Raw genomic sequence first — 24,646 nt, 5'->3', positions numbered from 1 at the left:
GTCAGACAATTCTTTCCCTATTCCCAAATGGGGCTTCATCGATGTTCAATATGTACTGATTGTATTTTGAACGATTTCAGTTTAGGAGAAAAGGGCCAGGTTGTTGCAGGAAGAGAATCGTTGGGGTGCTGTTTGGGCCAAATGGCCCTCCACAAACACCATCTCAGCCCCCAACCGATTATATTTATCTCCCTCTATCGTTAGGGTGTGTGTGCTCTCTCACCTTTTCTGAATTTGAAAGAATCATAAATGTCCCAGGCATAAATATTGCATGGTAAAATTGCAGTCAAATAGGTGGTTACCTTAATAGAAATCCATCACAGTTAATATGTCTTGATGCATGGTTTGAATGATTAATGGGTTCAGACACAGTTTATCTCCAGTTCGTTTGTATTAAACATTAATCATGCTCATTGACTAAATGTGCTGCCAGTATAACACAAACACCCTGTTAGTGGTTTAATCAAGATAATGAGAACAAACCATGGTACCTTTATGAAGCCCACCATTTGAATTTTTTGTCTAGAAAGCTGCAAATGCTCAAAGTTACAATGAAAGTGCATGGAAAGATTCATGTTTGCGCGCACGTGTGTGTGTGCCCTTTGTGTGTGCTCTTGTGTGTAAAAAAAATACGCAAACGCTAAATGTTAACAGTGCACGTGGAAAGAGTGTGTGTGTGTGTGTCTAAGTGTGTATGCATGTGTCCATGTGTCAGTGTGTGTTCATATAATAATATCTGTGTGTGTTTGTGTGCACACGCATGTGGGCGTGTGTGTGTGTGTGTGGGGGGGGTAGGGTACCCTTAAAAGCTAAAAGCCTGACTGCAGTACCATCCCAATGGTCATGCTCAGCGGACTGCTCTAATGCCTGTGTATGTGCCTCCATAACCCCATCTCCTTCCCCCTGCACCCCCCTTCCTCCTCCAGTACGTGCGGGTGTCTTACGACACCAAGCCAGACCTGCTGCTCCACCTCATGACCAAGGAGTGGCAGCTGGAGCTCCCCAAGCTGCTCATCTCCGTCCACGGGGGCCTCCAGAACTTCGAGCTGCAGCCCAAGCTCAAGCAGGTCTTCGGCAAGGGCCTCATCAAGGCAGCGATGACCACCGGAGCCTGGATCTTCACCGGAGGGGTCAACACAGGTGGGCAGCCGGAGGGGAACCTCACACGTGTGGGCCTCTCCACTAAGTCCTACTTCTACCCCTAACAATATTGACTTATAGTGTTCAAGGGTAATGCCCAAAGCACATGGAGCATGAATGGTTGGTTCATTATGCATATTATTATTATTAAACCTGTATTTATTCTGGGAAAGGCTGAATAAATATTTGTAAGTGGGGATCCCTCCTTCCAGGGATGGTAAGGAGTGTGAAAGATGCCAAAATTGACGTCCAAAAACGTACAAGCAAACTTAAAAGCAGTGTGACAAAAATAGGGTGCTGACTGGTGAGCAGGCTGGTAGCTTTCAGCGGCCATCCAGTCGTGATTTCCTCAGCACACTAAAGCAGAGACTGCTTTACGGTCAGATGGGGCAGGGTGGACAAGGAACATGAAGGAAGAAAAAAGGATGAAATCTAGCTCCTACGGGGAGCAGGGGTAGACTAGTGCTGGCTAACCGGTCGATTGAGCTGTAATGAGAGCTGCGGGAGGAGCCAAATGAGAGGGCAGAAAGGTAGGTTTTAAGTTTGGATTTGAATTTCGCAGCAAGATTGACTTCCCTGATTACAGGTGGAAGTCTATCCCGCCGAAAGAACGCTTGATAACGAACGCTCCGTGTCATGTTGATTTCTTTTCAACTTTTGGAATTGAAAGAAGTCAAGCTTTTAAGACCGGAGGGGCAGAGGAAGAAACTAAAGAAGAATACGGTCCTTCAGGTAGGGGCTAAAGTGCGCAGGGTTTTATAGGGAAGCAGTGGCACCTTAAACGATGGAAGAGCAGGAATGGAGCAGGGCTATATTCTTCTGCTTGCTTTGTATTGGAAATAATATTGTTATGAATTATTTTGTCTGCGTCCCTTACACCAGACAGTACACAAGTACACCTTTCGATCTTTCAAATGATTAAAAATATAGTTTGTCCATTTATATTATGTATATTTGTTTAATCATCTGTGATTTCTCATGTTATTTCTGAACAAGATTCCCCTCATTGTCATCCATCGTCGTCTATTGCAAAGGCTACTGGATGGGGAGCCGCGTTTTACTACCGATGTCTCTGAACACTGCAGTGCCTCCCAAGCGTTTAATTGAATTCTTAAAACATTGGCACTGCCTGTATTACTATTGTATGCATGTGTCTTTTACATCATAAAAGCAACATAGCTTTGAACACATGAAAACATCAATCTTTAAATGTTATGAATGAATGAATGATTCACTTTAAAACCACAATACCTGTCATCCGGGGAGATACAGTGTAGTGCTTGGGTGACAGAATGGGTACAAAAGGGGGCTCGCTAGAGCCTGAGAGTTGAATAATAGATGGGGGTGATAGAGAGAGGTAGGAATGTCATGGTGTCAGGAGGAGAGAGAGAGGGGCGAATGAATGCCACAGTGTCATGAGGAGAGAGAGATTGAGAGAGAGAGAGGGAGAGAATGGGAGAGGGACAGAGAGAGAGACGGAGAGAAAAGAGGCTGAGTGAGAGAAAGAGAGAAAGGGAGAGGGAAAGAGAGAGAGAGAGAGCCAGAGAGAAAAGAGGAGAGAGAGAGAGAGAGAGAAAGGGAAAGGGGGAGAGGGAGATAGATAGAGGAATGCCTTGTTGTCAGGTGAAAATGGAATAAGTGTCAGGAGGTGAGAGAGAAAGCGAGGGGATAAGATGGCTTCTAGGTATAATTGTCACGCCTCTAGGGACCGCATACAAATTCCCAGGAACCACCCATTCTGTGTGTGTGTGTGTGTGTGTGTGTGATAGTCTGAGCGTGTGTGTGCATTTAAACGCGCATGTGTGCGTGTGCGCTAACACAAATACATCTGTGCACTTACTTGTGTCGACACATTCGTGCACACAAACATTTTCAATTAAACGTCTGCTTGTTATTCTACCCGACAACGCACCCTGTAACGGCCTTCCCTCTCCCTCCCAACAAAAGGAGTGATACGCCATGTGGGGGATGCGCTGAAAGACCACGCCTCCAAGTCGAGGGGCAAGATCTGTACCATCGGCATCGCTCCCTGGGGGATAGTCGAGAACCAGGAGGATCTAGTGGGGAAAGATGTAGGTTGGTGTGTGTGTGTGTGGGTGTGTTTCGGTCTGCTTTGTGTCTATGGGAGAACTGACTGAGTAAATAGCATAGACAGTTAATTGGATTCTGCTTCCAGAAAGCCTAGTGTGTGTGTATGTGTGTCTGTGTGTGTGCCCGTTTGTGTGTTGGTGTTTGTGTGTTTGTTTGCTTGTATGTGTGCATGTGTTTGTGTGCATGTGTCAGTGTGTGTGCCTTACATGATCCAGTGTGTGCATGTGTGTGTGTGTGTGTGTGTGTGTGTGTGTGTGTGTGCCTAGTTACATGATGGCCTGCGAGTCTATTAGTAATGCATCTTGCAGGACACAGCTCGCTGGCTGCTACATTTCTGTTGACAGCCTATTAGCTGTCATGCTGAGTAAGCAGAATCTATTGTGCGATTACGACACTGCGTAGAAGTAAATGAAACAGATGCTGTTACAAACCCAGCACCATTAACGGCACACAGACGCGGGCTCATTCAAGTCCGGAAGAAGAATGCTTTTTTAGTTCACTAGAAGTTGAATCCTAAAGTGCTAAAGTGTGGGTATTAAGTGGGTAAGTGTGTTCATGAGTTGGGCATCTACCGTCCGATGCTTAATGAATCCCTCCTTAATCACCTCGGCTTGGCTGAACACTTTCTAACCCTATCTCCATTAAAAATCAGTGAGTCGGATAATATAGAAGACATGGCTCCATCCACGGAGATGGTCTTCAGAGGCCTGCATTCACCACAATGTAATTGATTTAAAAACCTCCCCTCTGTCCTTCCCTCTGTCCTCTCCTCCTGTTGTCTGTCATCCGGTGGCGGGTCCCAGGTGGTGCGGCCGTACCAGACCATGTCCAACCCCCTGAGCAAGCTGACAGTGCTCAACAGCCTCCACTCCCACTTCATCCTGGCGGACAACGGCACCACGGGGAAGTACGGCGCCGAGGTGAAGCTAAGGCGGCAGCTGGAGAAGCACATCTCCCTGCAGAAGATCAACACGCGTGAGTGATGCTTTAAGTTCACGAGGACCAATCAGCAATCATGCCCACGGCGGTTGCCGGGCGCAGAGTCGATAAGGCCGACGCCGTCCTTGTTTTTGAACGACAATTGGCAGTTTGCGGGACGCGATCATACAATGCATTCGCATGCACAAGCTGGCACACACAACTGGGACACACACACACACACACGCACACACTCAAACCCACACACAAATGGTATATAAACAGATACACACGCACACACACACGCACAAACCCACACACACATGCATAACTGGTATATACACACACACGTACACATACGCACACACACACAAACCCACACGCACACACATAACTGGTACGTATACACGTACACAAACACACACACACACCTTGTGCTTTATTAGTGGTTCGATAAGGGGTTAATTGGGTTCAACTCTTTATTTGCGGCCCCAAACAGAGAGGGGGGGGGGGGGGGGGGGGGGACATTCTCTCTATCTTCTCAGAATTAGGAACCCAGGCTGTCTGTCTCTGGAGTGTAGACCACCAGGACCCTAGGCTCTGGGTGCGTGGGAATGGTTCCCTGGTTCCCATAGGTCTTCAGAAGACACCTGACGACACCATCTCTCTCTGTGTCACATATCGCCATGCAACCCAGGGCCTGAAGCAAACACATTCAACCAAATGAACACATGGTTGAAACAACGACATGTGTAGATCTACACTTGTGTGTGCACATTAAGTTATTTTTGAACTTTGTGTTTATGCCAGTGTTTGCTTGTCGAAAGGCTTTTTCCACAACCTGTCACAATGCAATACAATGATCTCAGTTTCCAGTGTACCTCTTAGCCAGAGAACCAATTGGATTTGCATTAAGAACGAAATTCTCTCTACTGGGTTCTCTCTCTCTCTCTCTCTTTCCTTTTCATATACGCGTGCATGCATGCACTAACACACTTACCCACACATACACAGACACACTGTGCTCTCTTTCTGAAAACAATTTTCAGTAAAATCCTTTGTGTATGGGATAGCTTCCAATGCACCAGGTGCAAGTCCTTATCCCTATAAAAGATGTTCGAATGATTGTGGTAGTATAACAGCATTGCTCGTGAAATTTTTTAATTTAAATGATAACAGATTTAACAGATATTTCCAACATTTACATTTAATTGATAACATATTATAATTTGTGTTATAGTCCAGGCAGGGCTAATAACATACAAAAAATAGGAGAAGGAGAAGACCTATGCCCCTATTTCATCTAAGTGCGGGTTGTATGCGTAGCCTTGTACACTCTTGAGAGAGTGATTCATGCTTTCATCTCTTCTCATGGAGTCTACCGCAACTGTCCATAGAAGTCATAAAGATCTGATTTATGTCCTTAGCTAGTAGTAAACACTGTTGTAAATCCACCTGCTACATCCCAGGGCTGATTCTCACTGGCCTTCCTGTGCAATGAAGATAGAATGTGCTGCTTTCAAACATTGGCTTCTGGCCCCTCGTAATGAATCACACCTTTTAACTACTAAATCAGGACGTGACATCGTTATTGCTATTTAAAATTGTAAGCTACAGATAAGCAGGATTTTGTTATTAAGGGAGTGTCATCTTAAGGTGATTATGATAGCAGGGTCATCTTCCTAAATTAGTTATTTTAAATGAATAAATAAATAAATCAAGATTTATAAATCAAGATTTGATATCTTTCTTCATATTTATGTTCTCTCTTTAATAATCTGTGTTTTTATTAGATTTTGAGATTACATTGTTTTTTGACCTCCTTCATTTTGGTAGACGATGCAGCAATGTTGCCTTACACAGTCTAAACTTCAACACTTCCTACCACAAGACCTGGAAATACTGAACAGAGACGCGCATGTGTAGTAACTATTAGCAAAGCATGCTTACTACCAGCCAAGAGGTTCATTGGAGTCCTGTGACCAATGGCCTTCCCTTTGTCATCCTATGCCTGGGCTCATACTAAAGAGGCTGGGGAGGCCAAGGGACGCCCAGTCGTCACACCAGCATCCCCCCAGCATCCCCCCCAACAAACGTCCTCATGCTAACCCACTGGGTCCTACGCTATAAGTACATGATTCTATGCTACTTGAAAAGCTCCTGGTTAACCATTGGCTGGATTCGCCACCGCCGGCAAGGGGTGAAGGCGGGTTCACCTGGGATCCGACTGTTTAGGAATCAATCGCTTATATGGTTTCTGGTATCATGTGGTTACTGCTTCACAGGTATAAATCTGCCGCCAAAATGTGCTTGAGACCATACATGCTTCTGCGCTTTCTTCAGCTTTCAACCATCCTTCCAGAAGTTGGCATGGTATACATATTAAACCTTTTCTTATATATAATTCTTCGAACATAGCTGCTGTTCGAAGAATTATTTGCTATAACTCCGGCCCCTAGAGCGTGCTACTGAGAAAAATGCACATAGTGATTGTAATTTGACTCACCAGCATAAGTTATTTTTGTCCGATATGTGATTCAATGTGTACACATGTGTGAGTTTGTATGCAATGGGAATTAGTACTTTTTTATCTGTACAGAATGAATAAATCATTTAAAAAACTAGGGCAGCTTTCTTGCCAAATACTTTCCTTCAGCCGGACCTGAAATAGATGTTACATGATTTAAATGAAGTGAAACTTGCAAGGGTATTAATTACCTTTGAGTCAAAGAAATGACAAGTAAATGCTCTCTTGTTTGTCAGTCTGAGAATAATATACAGTGTGTGTCTGTTTGTATTTGGTTCACTCATTCACTTCCAGGCTAGACAGACAAAGAGCATTTCTCATTTTAAATATTATTCACAGCCTTCCCACAGAACCCGTCTGCAGGCTAGGGTCCAGTGGAAAAGAAAAAATAAAACATACAGAGAGAGAAAGATAGGTGAGAGAGAGAGAGAGAGAGAGAGAGAGAGAGAGAGAGAGAGAGAGAGAGAGAGAGAGAGAGAGAGAGAGAGAGAGAGAGAGAGAGAGAGAGAGAGAGAGAGAGAGAGAGAGAGAGAGAGAGAGAGAGAGGTGGCATTGAGTTTAGAATCAATTGTTCCAAGACTCTTCTCCAAATCCTTGCTTCATGTACACTGAGTGAGCACATACATGTTTTTGAGGAATATGTACGGAGAAGATCGGGGGTAATCGATTCCAGTGCTTGCTCTGTGATGTGTTCCAGCAGTACTCAAGCTAATCCTGCTGTGCCTTGGTGCAGCGTTTCCACTCAGCATGTTACTGACAGAAATCCAATTAACTTGTAATGTCCTCTTGCCACATTATTTTTTTATTATTACTATTATTATTACAACTGTGTAAGGGTTATCATGATGTTCATACGGTCACACATTCTGATTTGTATGTTCATATAATAATGGTGGTCATGAATAGCGGTAGCGATTTCCTTTGGTTTCGCTTATTTGTTGTCATTCTCTGGCGTCCATTAGCCATCCTGGCAGCTCTACTGGCACCTGTCATATCTCATCTGCAGAGCAGGCTTCTGTGGTCCCTAGAGTCACTTATCTTCCTTTCCCAAAGCCAAGGAATGTGTTTCTTTCTTCTACACGCTTTCTCCCCCAAGTCCTCACTCTGTGTTTTAATGGACAGTGTCACTCGCTGCTGTTTCCTCTCCACAGATGGCGTGAGGAAGTGAATGAATGCTGTATGAACCAATGAGTTGTAGTACTACTAGGGAATGAGACTGGGGCCTGTGGTTTTTTGGCACGCGAGTGAGCACGCCCAGCCGTCTTTAGAAATGATGCAACGCCTCTCCTTCATACGCCTCTCAGCCTCAACTGGCATGGCAACAGTCATTTCAATATGACTGAAAGTGACTGTTGGGCCATGTCGCCAACATGCTGTTCTATTTTTCTACTTCCTTGCATTGATACCCATGGCAGAAATCCACATGCATCCCATATAATTATTTAAGCACTATCAAAATAGCAATTTGCCCCTTTCCTTTTGCTTATACCCAGAAACCAGAGGCCATTGTGTTCATACATTGTAATGCAGGAATAAAGGGGTACACAGTTTAAAATGATTGCGTTTTTTTTGCCTGCGGAATATTGTTAGTGTTTGAGTGTCTGAAAGGACGAGGAGTGGAGAGGGAGAAAGGAGATACAAGGTTACACTGAGGCGCTGAGAGGAAGCAGTTAATTGGATAACAAGGAAGGGGACAAGGACTAGGAGCGGGGACGAGGGAAGGAAGCGAGATCGATGACATCACGAGACACGAGACCTTGTGGAGTAGAGAAAAGACCTGGACGGCTCTGTTGAATTAGGCAAGAGGTGGACAACACCGCCAAAACAAACAGAGCAGGGGGAAAACAAGACAATAGGAGTGGAGCAACATGTGGAGTAAACATGCTTGTTTGGTCTAAAAGAAGGAGCTGTTTCCCGCACATGTATTCTGTCCTCTGTGGCGGCCTGACCCCGACCCATAGGATGCAGTGAAGTATCAGATGGCTCCCGTTTGTTTTCCCCCCGGCGGGACTTTGTCTATGCCAGTCTAAACATTCAAAGCAACACATCTTTTTCATTGGTCACAAAATAGCTGATGCTAGAACTCCTAACTTAAAATCAGAGTCGCACACTGCCTCTCATTGATAATTTAGGACCCCTAAGCCAAACAAAATGCTATCATTTGCAATATTGCGAGAGTGAATATGATTTTAAACATCCCGGTAATAAAAGGACCGGTAATAAAAGGCTAAAGGGTAAGCATGTCTTTCGTTCGGGTTGATTAAGCAAATTAGTAGCACAACTTCCCCCTGCACATCAGTAAGACATAACAGAAGTAATAGCAGCGTAACACAGTGGAGTGGATTGGTAGAAAGTTGGCGTCTTGATGTAGACTGGAGATGTATGGATGCATGGAAGTGTAAATATGAGGGTATGATGATGTTTTGGACAGAAAAAAAGCCAGTCATGGCTAGATTTATGTAAAATAACAAAAGGCCAAAGAAACACTTGGATCATCTAGGCATTGAGGCGTTATTTTTATTCAACCTATCATTATTTGTATTTCGTTTTTTTTCTTTTAGACATACAGGCACACAGACACACACGCACACACACTACATTCTCTTACAAATGGATGGGGTGTTCCTTTAACCCCAATTTCCCGACCGCTGTGTCCTTTCCGGGAGAAAGGCCCATGCCCTGATCGATTCTCTGTGGTTCACTTGTGCCCGATAACGACTTAACTCGGCTGCAGTCAAACATGCGCCGTGGACTGGGTCCAGAGATAGGTCCCTTCAGCAAAACACAAATATCAACTGGCATAACCTCCAATACAACAAAAGCGAAAACCAAACCAAACAATATTCCAAAATAGCAGAAGCATGACGAATAATGGATAAAGGTCAGGCTTTACGAGTGCACCGGGGCACAAGTTATAGCTGTGATGCTAGCCCGCGTAGGCAAGCCCCTCAGGATGCATTACATTCTCACCTCACCGCACCCCCTGTCCAACAGTGGTTGACAGCATCTACAAGGTGTGAGCATAATTTGGTGTAAGACTTGGAGGTGGTGGGGTGGGGGGAGGGCAGATGACCCACATAGTGCATCTCCAATTACTCACACACCAGTTGGACACAAGGGGACATTGACACACAGGACAACGTTCAATTCCAATCACCGTGGCCATTTTCCCACCCATCCACCCTTACATACATGTACCCACTGTAGGCGTTCATGTGCGCAGGCACTCACATAGATTTAAACACACATACATGCGGAAATATATGAGTATGTGCTGAAGGTTTGAACCCAACTTCCCATATTAACACACACAAACACACATTTCTATTTATGTAGTTTTGAGATGCTTATACACGCACTCTCTCACACTCCCATGCAAGCACACACATACACACACACTAACAGACACAAACACATGCACGCAATCACACATTCACATACACACACACACACACACACAAATACACACACACACACACACACACATACACACGCACACACACGCACACACACACACACACACACACACACACACACACACACACACACACACACACACACACACACACACACACACATGCAGTGAGTCAACAGCAGGGCTCTAATGAGGACCATTTAAGCATGTTACGTGTGTCCTGCTCAGCCACCCTATGTTCCTCTCTCCCTCTCTGTGACTCTCCCGCCTTCCCTGCCTCCCTCTCTCTCTTTCTGTCCCTCCGTCTGTCTGACTCTCTTTCTTTCTATCCCCCTCCTTATCTAAATCCTTACTTCACACCATACTCCCAACTCCTCCAGGCGGGATAAATATAGAAAGTGTTGTCTGCTGGGAATCATCCACTCTCCTCTCCTACTCCTCTTCCTATCCACTACGCCTCTCCTCCTCTTTCTATCCACCCTTCTTCTCCTCTTTCTATTTTCATCCACTCCTCTCCTCCATTCTCTCCTCATCTTCTCCTCATTCCGTTTACCTCAAACACTCAGTTTTCCTATAAACCCTCAGTTATATTTCCATCCACCACTCTCTATATTTTCGTTTTCTCTTGTCTTTAGGGATTTTCTTTCAAGAAGACACCGACACAGTGAGTTGGAGTAGAGTAGAGTTGAGAGGCAAGACGATGTAATGTGAGTTTAAACAAATGTGTGCAGACGTTCTTGGCGCTAGAGCATGTGCAATGGACAGGCACACATTCAGGCACACCTCATAAATGTAGGTGTTTTGGTTAATTCCATAACAGCATCACAAAGTTGCCAGTTGCCACTTCATATTGGATGTTGAATTCCCACTGGAGCCATCCTTTGCTGGGAAACGTGTGCACTCATAGCGTATCGTGACACACTTTGGAAGAAAGCATCTTCCCAATGGCACACTTCCATTCCAAACATGACAGATACAAGGGAACAATAACGGGGAGCTGAATCTTCCAGGGAGCTGTGTCAATATCTATGTGCTTGTGTCTCTCTCTTCTGTAGGTGTGCATTTGTGGAAAGACACAGACGTGACCAATGAGACAGGTAGGGGGATTGGGAGCGACAGAGCTAATCTGGGAAGAGAAATGGGCGGATCAATAGATACTTTAGAGGATAAAGAACAAAGGCATCACGGAGGCTCCGCAAGACAAACAGGAGAGACAGGCGGAGCACGTAATACCTGTATTACAAGTGGCCTGAGACCCCCGTTAAGGATGGGGCGAAACGGCAGTAGTTCGCATTGTGTGCCGTCTTGACGGGGTGATTTAACAATCAGGGACGAGATCCACAATGTTTTCGTCATGCAAAATGGAATCCATCCCTCCCCCCGCATCGGTCCCTCCAACAAACACATTATCTCCATTCTTTGTCTGTTAGCAGTTAGGAATACTTGCGACAACAAGGGGCTGGCTTTTTAATCGTGCCTCTTCTTTGTGTACTCTCTTGTAAATATGCTTTTAACCAACTTCAGGCGTCAATGTTTTTTTCGTCAGACAATTCGTAGCAATGTCAGGTTCACAAACACATTTTTGGTGATTCAAGAGAGCTCTGTAGTGTTATCGCTCTCTGAATACCAGAGAGTTGACTGACAATGATGAGGTTTTAGAACGTTCAAACACATTCAAGCTATTAGGAGGATCGCACTTGAGTATGAGCTCCATAAATTGCAGATGATGATGCTCTTAGGGAGGTTGTGTGTGCGTGTGTATGTATGTGTCTGTTTGTGCAAGACTGTGAGACAGTTACACAACGTAAACTCTCCTCCACTCCTTGATGAGTTTTTACCTGAATTATAATTTGCTTTCTAAATCACACCAGTTCCTCTAAAGGCAAGATGGAGCTGCTGTCAAGCCTTTATATTAGGCACAACGAAACACACACAGACACACACACACACACACACACACACACACACACACACACACACACACACACACACACACACACACACACACACACACCACAGCATTACCAGTGTACACTCATAACAATAGGGCATATGAAATGAATGAACGGAGTGACACGGTTTCTTGCTCACGCTCACGTTGAGCTCAGTGGATTCAAGGCCATGTGCCTGCCTGGTGGTGCGTCATCTCTCTGAAGTAGGCGAGGCCCCTCAATACCCTCTCCTTATGTAACTGTCCCTGCTGCAAGGCCGTTCAAGGCAGGGCAAGGCACCACGAGTGTGCGTGCGTGTATATGTGCGCGTCTGTGTCTGTGTGCGCATAGGTGCATATGTGGGCTTGTGTGACAGCTAAGGAATTCACACAGGCAGCCATGGTCACACAGTTTAGGAGGGGCCTCTGATCCGGTTCCCGCAAAGCCTGCCATAGACACTGACAAAAACCCACAACAGAGGGATATTTACTTTGTCAAGTCACTTTTATTTATATAGCACATTTACATAAAGGAGCTGACCCAAAGCGCTTTACATGGTGAAATGAAGAGCAAGTAAAATACAGTAAACAAAATAAAAACAGTAAGAAAGTTAAAGGTTAAAGGTTCTTAAAAGCAAGAGAGAAAAGGTAGGTTTTTAAATTAGACTTGAAAATGCCAAGGGTAGCAGTCGACTTAATATGGGGTTGATGGGGATTCCATAAATTTAAAAAGCAAGGATGGTAGTATCTTACCTGCTAGTGTAGCAGCAGCAGCTGATGATAGCATCTTACCTGCTAGTGTAGCAGCAGCTGATGATAGCATCTTACCTGCTAGTGTAGCAGCAGCTGATGGTAGCATCTTACCTGCTAGTGTAGCAGCAGCTGATGATAGCATCTTACCTGCTAGTGTAGCAGCAGCTGATGATAGCATCTTACCTGCTAGTGTAGCAGCAGCTGATGGTAGCGTCTTACCTGCTAATGTAGCCGCAGCTGATGGTAGCATTTTACCTGCTAGTGTAGCAGCAGCTGATGGTAGCATCTTACCTGCTTGTGCAGCAGGATGGAGCTGATTGGTTGACAGGAGGTGAACTAGAAGGGATGAGGCTCAGCTTGGAGAACAAGTGGAAACATGTCCTCAGAGCTTATACAGGCCCGATGCTCCTAGAAAAAAGAGAAGAAAGTATAGCGTCGGGCATGTTAATTAGACCAGCCAGCAGCGTGTGCGGTAAGGCAGGAGGTGGCAGGGAGGCAGGAGATGTAGGGCTTCCCTGGGAGAAGGTTGTCATTAGACAGCGATTAGGTGAGGTTGTATTTAACTGTCCATGTGCAGGAACACCGGCCCGCTAATTGGCCATAATTATTCCGAGAGCTTTGTGATTAGCAGGTTTAATCGCAGCGTGCCTGAAATTGCACGTACAGGGCGCTCAAACACATATTCACACATTAACACACAACTTCAAACACAAATATGCGCACACACACACACACACACACACATGCAAACACACACATGCAAACACACACACACACACACACACACACACACACACACACACACACACACACACACACACACACACACACACACACACACACACACACACACACACACACACACACAGATGCCAGCGTGGGCAGGTTATTTCTTAGCTTGGGCATGCTTTCTAGAAATAGTGTGTAAAAATAACTTCAGCCCGCTGACATTTCAGGTGCCAAATTAATTCAAGGCATCTATGTTAGCAGAGTGAGGGTTTGTGAAAAATAAATAAATCCAGTTCTATTTCTGTATTAGTCATATTCTCACTGTACAATTTCAAACTTTGATCATAGCCTCTCTTCTTAAAGCGTTTTTCCTTTTATACATTGCGGGAACATTCATGCATCAGTTTCAAAATAGTTACAAACAAAACAAGTAAGGAGCTTTAATCCACTAATGAAACAAACGTCTTGCTCTCTTTCCCTGTGTCCCTCGATCATTGTCTCTCTGTATCTCTGTCTCAATACAGCCGCTATTGGCACAGGAATCAAACGTGAGTGTGTGTGTGTGTGTGTGTGTGTGTGTGTGTGTGTGTGTGTGTGTGTGTGTGTGTGTGTGTGTGTGTGTGTGTGTGTGTGTGTGTGTGTGTGTGTGTGTGTGTGTGTGTGTGTCTCCAGGGATCGGGCAGGGCGTGCCGGTGGTGGCCCTCATCGTGGAGGGGGGCCCCAACGTGATCTCCATCGTGCTGGAGTACCTGCGGGACACGCCCCCGGTGCCCGTGGTGGTGTGCGATGGCAGCGGCCGGGCCTCCGACATCCTGGCCTTCGGACACAAGTACTCAGAGGAGGGAGGGTAGGTGGCAGAGCACCGGCAAACACACACACACACACACACACACACACACACACACACACACACACACACACACACACACACACACACACACACACCCACACACACAGACACACACACACACACACACACACACACACACACACACACACACACACACACACACACACACATACACACACACACACACACACACATATACACACAAGCACACACACACAACTGCCACAGGTATGATTGATTAGTCCTGCTTTGAAGGAAAGACCCAAACAACACATACACACACATCGGGTGCACACTTACCACACACAGGCACAAAATCGAACTCAACCCCACACACTGGGGAGGCGCGACTGGGAAGGAGCAACTGGGAAGGAGCGAGTGGGAAGGAGAGACTGGGAAGGAGCGACTGGGAAGGAGTGACTGGGAAGGAGTGACTGGGAGGAGCGACTGGGAGGAGATACTGGGGAGGAGCGACTGGGAAGGAGTGACTGGGAGGAGATACTGGGGAGGAGCGACTGTGGAGGAGCGACTGGGAGGAGCGAGTGGGGAAGGGCAGCCACAGCTCAGGGAGGTGATGGAACCCACAGCACATTGGGAAGAAAAACACAATCGTCTGAAGATAATATTTTCATGAAACTTTTCAAAATAAGTCACTCAGTTTGTTTTTGTTGATTATGATTGACCTGTTCTGTCAAACTATTTGAATCGTTTTAGTTATAACCGCACCGATTAAGCAAGAGGCAGTTTAAGTGATTTCCTCTTTTTAAGATTGAAGAGCGCAATGGGGAAGAACAGCAGAACATTTTTGTAAACTGCTGAAATTGGCTGGATTAAACGTCCAGTCCCTCTGAAACTCTGACACCTGTTGAAACAGAGGAGACAGACGTTTTATACAGGGCTCTGACGTTATGTCCGTCTTATAACCTCTCACAATAATTGCCCAAATCTGCTGAATCTCTCCCATTGTTGTCCTTTTAGGGTTTGCTTCCATTTGCATTTTGTTTATGGACGCACCAATCTAGCCCCCCATTTGTAACATAACTATATTATATGTATTTATGATTGCCAAGGAGATCTATCCATCAAGCTAACAACTAGGAATAGACAAACATTCCCTTCGGTGAAATTATCAGATTTGTACTAACTTAAAAGAGACACCTTTATGCTGAGACTAATTGGTGTGTAGGTATATTCGCTCATTAACTGATTAACACTATATCAACAAGGTATTATTTAGGTTTTTAATACCCTGTTCAGTTTCCCCTCAATTGATTGTCTTTTAACTTGGTTGTAGTAGTGGTAGTAGTGATATACTATAATATAGTATATCAAATGTTTCCCAATGCTCCCCTTTCTCTTTCTCTTCCCAGCCTAATTAATGAGTCTCTGAGAGACCAGTTGCTGGTGACCATCCAGAAAACCTTCACCTACAGCCGGACGCAGGCACAGCACCTCTTCATCATCCTCATGGAGTGTATGAAGAAGAAGGAGCTGGTAGGTCCCTCTCTCTCTCTCTCTCTCTCATTCGCTCTCGCTCTGTCTCTCTCTCTTCCCCTATTCCTTCTCTGAAACACACACAACACACATACAGCGCTGCACAGTATGAGACTTTGCAATCAAAGAGCCCCAGATAGATTTGGTGAATTCCGCTTGGTTGCGAGGCCACATTTAGTGATACGATTGCCCCCCCCCGCATGTTTAATGCATGACATTTTCTACTAAGTGAATGTAAATGTATTCCAACGAGGGCCGCCTGCCTCCAGCACCCCAACCCTACGGCGATGGTTAATGCACAGCGCAGCGGTGACCGTCGCACACACACACACACACACACACACACACACACACACACACACACACACACACACACACACACACAGACACAGACACACACACACACACACACACACACACACATACACGCACACATAGACACACACACACATAGACACACACACAGACACACACACACACACACAACCTGCACCGGTCCCTGGGGAGTGGCTCGTCTCGGGCCCTCACAAGGTGTTGACCTATTATTGACACGTGTGTGTGTGTGTGTGTGTGTGTGTGTGTGTGTGTGTGTGTGTGTGTGTGTGTGTGTGTGTGTGTGTGTGTGTGTGTGTGTGTGTGTGTGTGCATACGTGTGTTTACGTGTACATGGTTGTGAAAGGCAAATTTGCAAGATGTGAAACCATTACTCACCATGTCAGGAAACCACAGGAAGTATGGTACAGAAACACAGGTGTTACTGACAGTCTTAAATAATACACACATGAAAGCGTATGAACATGCATACGCATTCACACACACACACACACAGATGTATGCACACACATATACACAGAAACCCACACACAACTGCCACAGGTATGATTGATTAGTCCTGCTTTGAACAAAGGACCTAAACAACACCACGTGCACACTTACCACACACAGGCACAAAATCAAACTCGACTCCACAACAGAGGGGGAGGTCATAACACTCTCTTTAATTACTGCTATGAACGGGACTTCTCAGTGAACCACAAATTCAGCTTGTACCGCCTAGCGTAGCTTGGCATCATTAGCTCATTTAACACTTGGTCGGTCAGGCATCAACTCTGTTCAAACACACAAATAACATTTTCTAAATAAGCCAGGCCCTCGCCAGATCAGTGACGGCTTGGAGCAACTCTGTGTTAGCTGCTCGCACTCATTTTTCTAATGAAAATGTAATTTCCTGGATGCATCGAGGCATTTTATATTGCCAAAGGTCGGTGATGGGGATTGGCTCCTCTTTAAGTAGCAGTAAATTGATTTGGCAATGGGACCTGCATGGGTTTGTATGGATCTTCTTGGTTGTCATTGTCGACTGAATGATATCATTCAGAGGCATAAGGTCGCCATACTACACAATAATTACATGTGTCCCAAAACAAAACGTGGTATAACTGAGCGGTATTTCATAGTAGGAAGAGTAAAGAGTACCTCTGATCCTCGGAGGGTCGGATGTCTGATCAATGTTCACATTGAGTGTTAAATCCCCAAACAGGGATGTTGAACCTTAAATGTGTGAAACCCCCTTGAGTGGCCTAGCTTTGCTCTCTGCACTCAGAAGGGCTGTTATTTCGCTGTGATGTAAGAGAGATAAAGGTTGCTGTTTCACAGAACCTGAGATCAACACTGATTCTCCCCTCAAGTAGGGTTCAGTTGTCCTGTCACCTCATAGGTCTGCTACCGGAGCTATGTGAGTGTCACCTTCATCCAGCCCCATGAATGACATGTTTCACATAGATCTGCACTCTTTGAAACCATTAGGACATTAGGAATTTATGCTATTAATGTATCATAATATAATGTATATTTGTTATTAATAATTTATATATTGTTAATAATATTAATGCTAATGAGTATACATATGAGATCTAAAGAGTATCGGAATATCACAAGCCAAAACACGTAAAGCATAGATGTAAAGAATCGATCGTTGACTTCCTATAAATTCCAGGGTTTCTTTCTTACGATATGTGTAATATCATACCTCATCATTATTTGCAATTTGTCACTGGCTGTTGTGTGAGGCTTCCCGCTATCTGCTCCATTACACTCCTTTCCTACATTACCCAGATTTCAAGGGGCAACATTCTGCAAACCTCAAATTGATACCTTGAATAAATTGATCAAACGTGGAAGCTAGATAGACATTTGGCAGTACACTATGATACAATATGCCACGCGGGCGATACAGTTTCGGCCTTTCCTTGTGAAAACAGACGCTGGATGAGAGCTGGTAACTCTGCTTGGAGGTCTAGCCATAGCTGAGCTATCCACGGCTAACTTTAGCTAGGCCAGGGGTACATTTCTAGCACCCTCGATAACAGTTTTTCATTACAGAATTTCGGTGAGTCAGGCCTAGCCCTTGCTTTTAGGAAAAGGAACTTTACATAAGCGGCTATTGCTGAGACTAGCAAATTTATGCTCAAAGATAAAATGGTCTGGGACCATGAGTGGAAACAACCGTATCTGGTCCCCCGCTGTCAGAACAGACCCAGTAGGCCGGGTGAACAGTGACTACCAGGCATTCTCCTCTTCGAAGGAGACCGAGCCTCAGGGCTCGGTCAGGGCAACACCCCTGGACCGCACTGCTGATTGGCCTGCTGGCGGGGCAAAAATGTGTTGGTCCTCTTCCTAAATTACTGATTGCTCCGCATAGCAGCATGCAAAGATTGAATATGTGATAGGTAGAGAGACAGAACCCCTGGGGGGCTGTCATATGGGAAAGAAACGAATATCTGATGCTTCTGGTTGATGCTGCAGCGATTGGAAGACATACTCTCTTATGAAACCCCATCGTTACCACTGCAGCAATGTCTCCGTGTGACAAACTAGCGTCTACAGGACCCCGGATAAGACAGTGGAGAGTGAAATACCACACAAAACGGTGGGCTGCGTTGTTCAACAATATACAATGTTAAAGGGGTAACGCCTGGGTTATACTAGCTTGCACTTAAAAATAGTACTTAGCATTGTGTATTATCTTATCCTAGCTATCTTATTGTGAGGGGGGAATGGGTCGACCTAGAATTGTTAGTGCTTAGCACTCTATGAACTTCCTTTCTGTACCGATGATGTATGCTGTTGTTTCTCTTTCTTCTAGCAAATGTAAGTCGCTTTGGATGAAAGCTTCGGCTAAATGCCCTGAATGTAAATGTTAATGTACTAGTTCTACTTATACTACTATGAGATATAGAAACCCTGTCCTTTATACACCGTATACATATACCTTAAGCATAGAGGCTTCCACCCTAATGGATTTGAAAGGGTTATCTTCAGTGTATGAATAATGGATAGCTTTATCGCTCTATCGCTGCGACATGCCAATCAAAGCACACTGAAACAATTGGATGTTTCTGGAATAATCGTGGCTTAAACTTCAGAGGGCTTTCCACAGGGCTTAGTGTGTGTCAAACTCACAATTGTCATTGCTTTACATGCGTCAAACCTGATTGGAAGTGTAGAGGTGCTCTCTGTCCAGGTGTGGGCAGGTTAAATGTCTCATTCAGGGCTACTAAATTATTGATATTATAATGCCTTAATTGCTTTGGTTCCGTTCAATATTGAGGAACAAAGCCACCAATTGAAACACTATTTCTGATCCGATAAAACACTGAATCGGACCAGGGAGAGAAACATAAGGCCCTGAAAGAACTGTCTTGAATGAACGAAGTTCAAATCCTGGGCTTCTATTATTAAACACTGACAAACTTTGACTCGGCTAACCATTGTATTTTTGCCTTCAACATTGTTGGTTTGTCGGTCGTTCGGGCCTAAAGATTTATGAACTATCTGTCGTAATTCCTCATAGACAGGAAAGCATTTAGTCGCCCTCTTACCTGAAGGTCAAAGGAATCAATAAACCAACTGGACTGAGGTTCTGATACTGCTTTGTATCACCAGAGTTATAGTCTAGTCAACTTGTTCCGCTCCATGATGGGATTTACCTCCAGTCAAATATTAATATTAATATGAATACATGTTTGAGCTTTTAGGAATTTATCTCTTTTCTATCTGAGGCAACTTGGGTTTATTCATAGTGATGGATGGAGGAAAACTGCTTGTGTGTGTGATTTAGAGGGATGCCTGTTTTTATGTGTCTCATAATTCATGTGGAAGCATGAGGGAAGGGGGGAGAGAGAGAGAGAGAGAAAGAGAGAATGAGAGAGAGAGAGAGAGAGACAGAGAGAGAGAGACAGAGAATGAGAGAGAAAGAGAGAGAGTGACAGAGAGAGAGAGCTAGAGAGAGAGAGACAGGAAATGAGAGAGAAAGAGAGAGACAGGGAGAGAGAGAGAGAGAGAGAGAGAGAGAGAGAAAGAGAGAGAGAGAGAGAGAGAACGAGAGAGACAGAGAGAGGGGGAGACAGAGTGAGAGAGAGAGAACGAGAGAAAGAGAGAGAGACAGAGAGAGAGAGAAAGAGAGTGAGAGAGAGAGAGAGAGAGTGTGTCATTACCTATGTGAAAGCATGTGAGTGAATGTGTGTGTGTGTGTGTGTGTGTGTGTGTGTGTGTGTGTGTGTGTGTGTGTGTGTGTGTGTGTGTGTGTGTGTGTGTGTGTGTGTGTGTGTGTGTGTGTGTGTGTGTGTGTGTGTGTGTGTAAGAGTGTGTGCATGTGATGATGGGGGTTCTTCTGCTGGAAAATGAAGATGAATGTTCTCTAATCAGCTTGGGCCACTGCAGCGTGAAGCGATATTCATTTATTTATTTATTTTTTTTCTCCAGAATATTGTGGCTCCTCTGGCCATGGAGTGTATCTCCTCTCCTCCTGCACGGCAGCCATGTTGAAACAGCGTTCAAAGCACGTTGTTCTTGAAACACGCCTGGACTTCCATATATCTACTTCAAACCCCTTAAATTCCCATTCCCAGATTTTAAATATTCCTTGCTCTCTCTCCATGTCTCTATCTCTCTGTCTCTCTGTCCCTCTATCTCCTTCTCTCTGTCTCTCTTTCTCTCTCTCTCTCTCTCTCTCTCTCTCTCTCTCTCTCTCTCTCTCTCTCTCTCCCTCTCTCTCTCTCTCTCTTTATCTCTCTGTCTCTCTGTCCCTCTCTCTCTAGCTCTCTCTTTCTCGCTCTCTCTCTCTCTCTCTCTCCTTACCTTTATCTTACTCTCTCCATCTTTCCACTCCTATCTCGCTCATCACCTCTATTTCCCCTCTGTCTCCCCTCTCCCCTCTCTCTACACCCCATGTCCTCCCAACCCCCTCCCCCCGCCACCGGCCCCTTGTCAATCGCTTCTTCGTCTTACCCAACCAGCATCAGGGTGTGAAACAGACATGAGTCAAAGCCCTGCTGTCTCTACTCGCGTCAACCCTCCTCCTTCCCCCACCCACCCACTAACCCCCCACCCTGAAGTGCTAAGTATCGGCAACGAGGTAAGGAGAAGGTCAGCGCTGGATACCCAGCTGAGACGGAGGAATGTTCCAGCAAAGCCTCTTGCCTTTTCCTTTTTGTCATACCGGCCATAACTTATAAAGAAAAACATGGAGCGTGTGTGTCAGCGTGACGGAAAAGAGAGAGCGACAAAGACCCCGATATAATAACCCTGTCGTTGTTGACCTTTAGCGGGCATTGTTAGCCACGCTCAGCCCAGTGCCATTGTGCCGGTATCTTGTCTTCTGCACTCGAATCTGTGCACTGCAGTCCTCTGGTTATTCCATCAGAAGCAGATCACTAATAGATCGCTCCTTCTGTAGGACGCTTCCGACTCAACCACCGCCCTGCTAATGATGGAGGCACCGCCCCGGTTCAACCGCACCTCCGATCGGCGCGGGGTGACCTTGTGGAATTTCATTAGTGGAGGAATGAGAGGAAACGCGTCGGTTGGTAGTGTGTGTGTGTCTGTGTGTGTGTTTGTATGTGTGTGTTTGTGCGTGTATGAGTCATTAGCGTGCGTGTTTTGGTGTGTGCATGCCTGTGTGTGCGTGCCTGGGTGTGTTTGGTTGTGCCTATGTGTGTGTGTCCATCTGAGCTCTTAATGATAAGTACCGGGTTTGATGAGCAGCATGGCCATCAACGATTCCGAACTGATTGGCTCAAATTATGGTCACATACGCCCACAACACAAATAGCTCCTGTTTTTGTCTCAATTCCTGTTTGCGTCCAAGTCGTGTCCTTCCAATTGCTCTATCAATCTCTCTCTTTCACTCACTGATTGAAAAATGGGTTATATGAATCTATTAATTATACCTTGAAGGTGAGTACATTGCAACACACAGACTGGAACATACACTTGCAGCGTGTTCAACATGGTTTTACACACACCTAACTCACACACACACACATACACGCACACCTTAATCACATTATACTGGTTAGCAACCCGAGACCCATGTGATGACCACATGGTGCTCATCCCTCATTAGTTCAGTGATCAATCAGGTGATCAATACTCCTTCATCCCATTACACCTCCAACCCACCTCGAGGAAACACACACACACACACACACACACACACACACACACACACACACACACACACACACACACACACACACACACACACACACACACACACACACACACAAATGTACACAATCATCGTTTCTTTGTTTTCTTGTTTTTGACTTCTTTTTTTTTATCAGCAAGTCCCCAACTCCCCCTTGACTGATGAACTGCCGTAACTATTTTTACCATCAATCACTGAGGATTATCATTTGTCTTTAGCTTTGTGTGTGTGTGTGTGTGTGTGTGTGTGTGTGTGTGTGTGTGTGTGTGTGTGTGTGTGTGTGTGTGTGTGTGTGTGTGTGTGTGTGTGTGTGTGTGTGTGTGTGTGTGTGTGTGTAGGAGAGAGATATAGAGAGTGTGGTATTGAAAGTGTGTGTATGTGTGAGATAATAGAGAGTGAGAGGCAAGGCAACAGAGCTGGAAAAAAAGGAGATCCAGAAAAAATGGTATGAAGAAGATATAGACTACGAGAGAGAGGGAGAGAGTGAGGGAGAGAGAGAGAGAGAGAGAGAGAGAGAGAGAGAGAGAGAGAGAGAGAGAGAGAGAGAGAGAGAGAGAGAGAGAGAGAGAGAGAGAGAGAGAGAGAGAGAGAGAGAGAGAGAGAGAGAGAGAGAGAGAGAGAGAGAGAGAGAGAGGGAGAGAGACCGACGGACAAACAGACAGATAGACAGACGGACAGGATATATGGGGAGAGACAGGCAAAGGGAGAGAGAGAGAGACAAAGAGCCTGAGAGGCTGGCCTACCCCAATGCATCATAGCCCTGAGGGGGGAGGTGGCGGTGCAGCAGAGCCAGCAGATTCCCACAGCCTCCACCAAATGAAGCCATTTAGGGGGGAGATGGGAGGTGGGCGGAGGGGTGGAGAGGGCGAGTGGGAGGGTAGGCATAGATGGAATGGGGGGAGCTGGGGGGAGTGGGGGGGGATTAAAGAAATAGATTTATCACTTCTCGTCCGGGGGTCTTTAGCTTCTCAAGCATTCCAAACACGCACATGCACTCTCCCTCCCTCCCCAAGGTGCCCTTCACACACACACACACACACACACACACACACACACACACACACACACACACACGCTACTTATGTGCATCTATGCCCACATGGCCGGAAAGGCACACACCAGATTTATTTGACGTGTGTCTCAGATCGTAAAAAATACCAAAAAGCTATTTTTTTCTCTGATATCACTTGACCTGCTCCGTGTTTGTCATGTGACGGAACACATTTTTAAGGCCAAAGTTTTCTTCTCCATCCCTCTCTCCTTGCCTTTCCTCATTTTTCCCGGTCCTCTCTTTTCATGTCCCCCCCCCCCCCCTTTATCCATCTCGTCCCTCATCTCATCTCATTTGGCTCCAGCTTCTCTTTTTCCTCTCCACTTAGCACTTAAAGCAGTAGTTAAGAGGTCCAGTCATGCGATCTAATCCAGAAAATGAAATGGCCCTCGTTCAGGCTGTGACTTATTAAGTTGATTGACCCCAGTGACAGGAGGGCCACTCGGCTGCTTGAGTACAGAACTGACCTTTATCACAGGCTTGTTTTCTTCTTAAACTCTCTCTCTCTCTCTCTCTCTCTCCCCCTCTCCCCCTCTCTCTCTCTCTCTCTCTCTCTCTCTCTCTCTCAGATAACTGTTTTCAGAATGGGGTCCGATGGTCATCAAGATATTGACCTTGCTATCCTCACTGCACTGCTCAAAGGTAAGCGTAGTGTGTGTGTGTGTGTGTGTGTGTGTGTGTGTGTGTGTGTGTGTGTGTGTGTGTGTGTGTGTGTGTGTGTGTGTGTGTGTGTGTGTGTGTGTGTGTGTGTGTGTGTTGGAGCTTTAGTTATGTGTTTGTGTGTTTGCTGAACCCCTCAGCGCACTGCTCTCCTCAACGCTGTGAGGGTTTTATGTTTTATGTTTGGTTTTGGTTTCTTTGTGTGTTTGTGTGTATCTCCAGTAGTATACTCACCTGTGCGGGTGTGTTTTTTGATGTGTGTATGTGTGTGTGTGTGTGTGTGCTTAGCGGCTACCATTAGTTCACCCTCACGGTCTCCCTCCCGAGACGCTCTCTTTGTTGTTCGCTTGGAGAGAACATAAAGAGATCTAATAAAACATTCCCCTCTCCCCGCACCACATGTGGTTCATCCCAATCTGGAAACTCTTCTTCCTCATTTCTGCACAGCCCCTCGAGGAAAAACAAGTTGTGAAAAACCCATCGCTGCCGTCCGCCCCTCGGTTCTGTCTCTGATATTTATAGTGTTGTGTCCCTCCAGTGCCGTGGTTAAAACAATGTGTATGCATTCTGTCTCAGAGTGGAGGGAGGTCCACAGAGT

The 24,646-nt window shown here is 45.5% G+C and overlaps 1 protein-coding gene across 2 annotated transcripts in view; it reads left to right on the top strand.

The window, feature by feature from the left end:
* The window catches only part of trpm3 (transient receptor potential cation channel, subfamily M, member 3), a 143,141-nt gene that overhangs the window by 78,546 nt on the left and 39,949 nt on the right, over positions 1–24,646 (top strand). For both annotated transcript variants that reach the window (XM_030358609.1, XM_030358610.1), the window contains exons 4-9: positions 927–1,140; positions 3,088–3,212; positions 4,035–4,206; positions 14,176–14,350; positions 15,724–15,847; positions 23,958–24,030. In XM_030358609.1, coding sequence (XP_030214469.1) covers positions 927–1,140; positions 3,088–3,212; positions 4,035–4,206; positions 14,176–14,350; positions 15,724–15,847; positions 23,958–24,030 — 883 coding nt within the window. The remainder of the gene's footprint in view (positions 1–926; positions 1,141–3,087; positions 3,213–4,034; positions 4,207–14,175; positions 14,351–15,723; positions 15,848–23,957; positions 24,031–24,646) is intronic.

The sequence above is a fragment of the Gadus morhua genome, chromosome 6 (assembly GCF_902167405.1).
Source record: "Gadus morhua chromosome 6, gadMor3.0, whole genome shotgun sequence".
Classification (NCBI taxonomy): Eukaryota; Metazoa; Chordata; class Actinopteri; order Gadiformes; family Gadidae; genus Gadus; species Gadus morhua.
The sequence above is the reverse complement of the archived record's forward strand: the minus strand, read 5'-3'. Positions and strand labels throughout refer to the sequence as shown.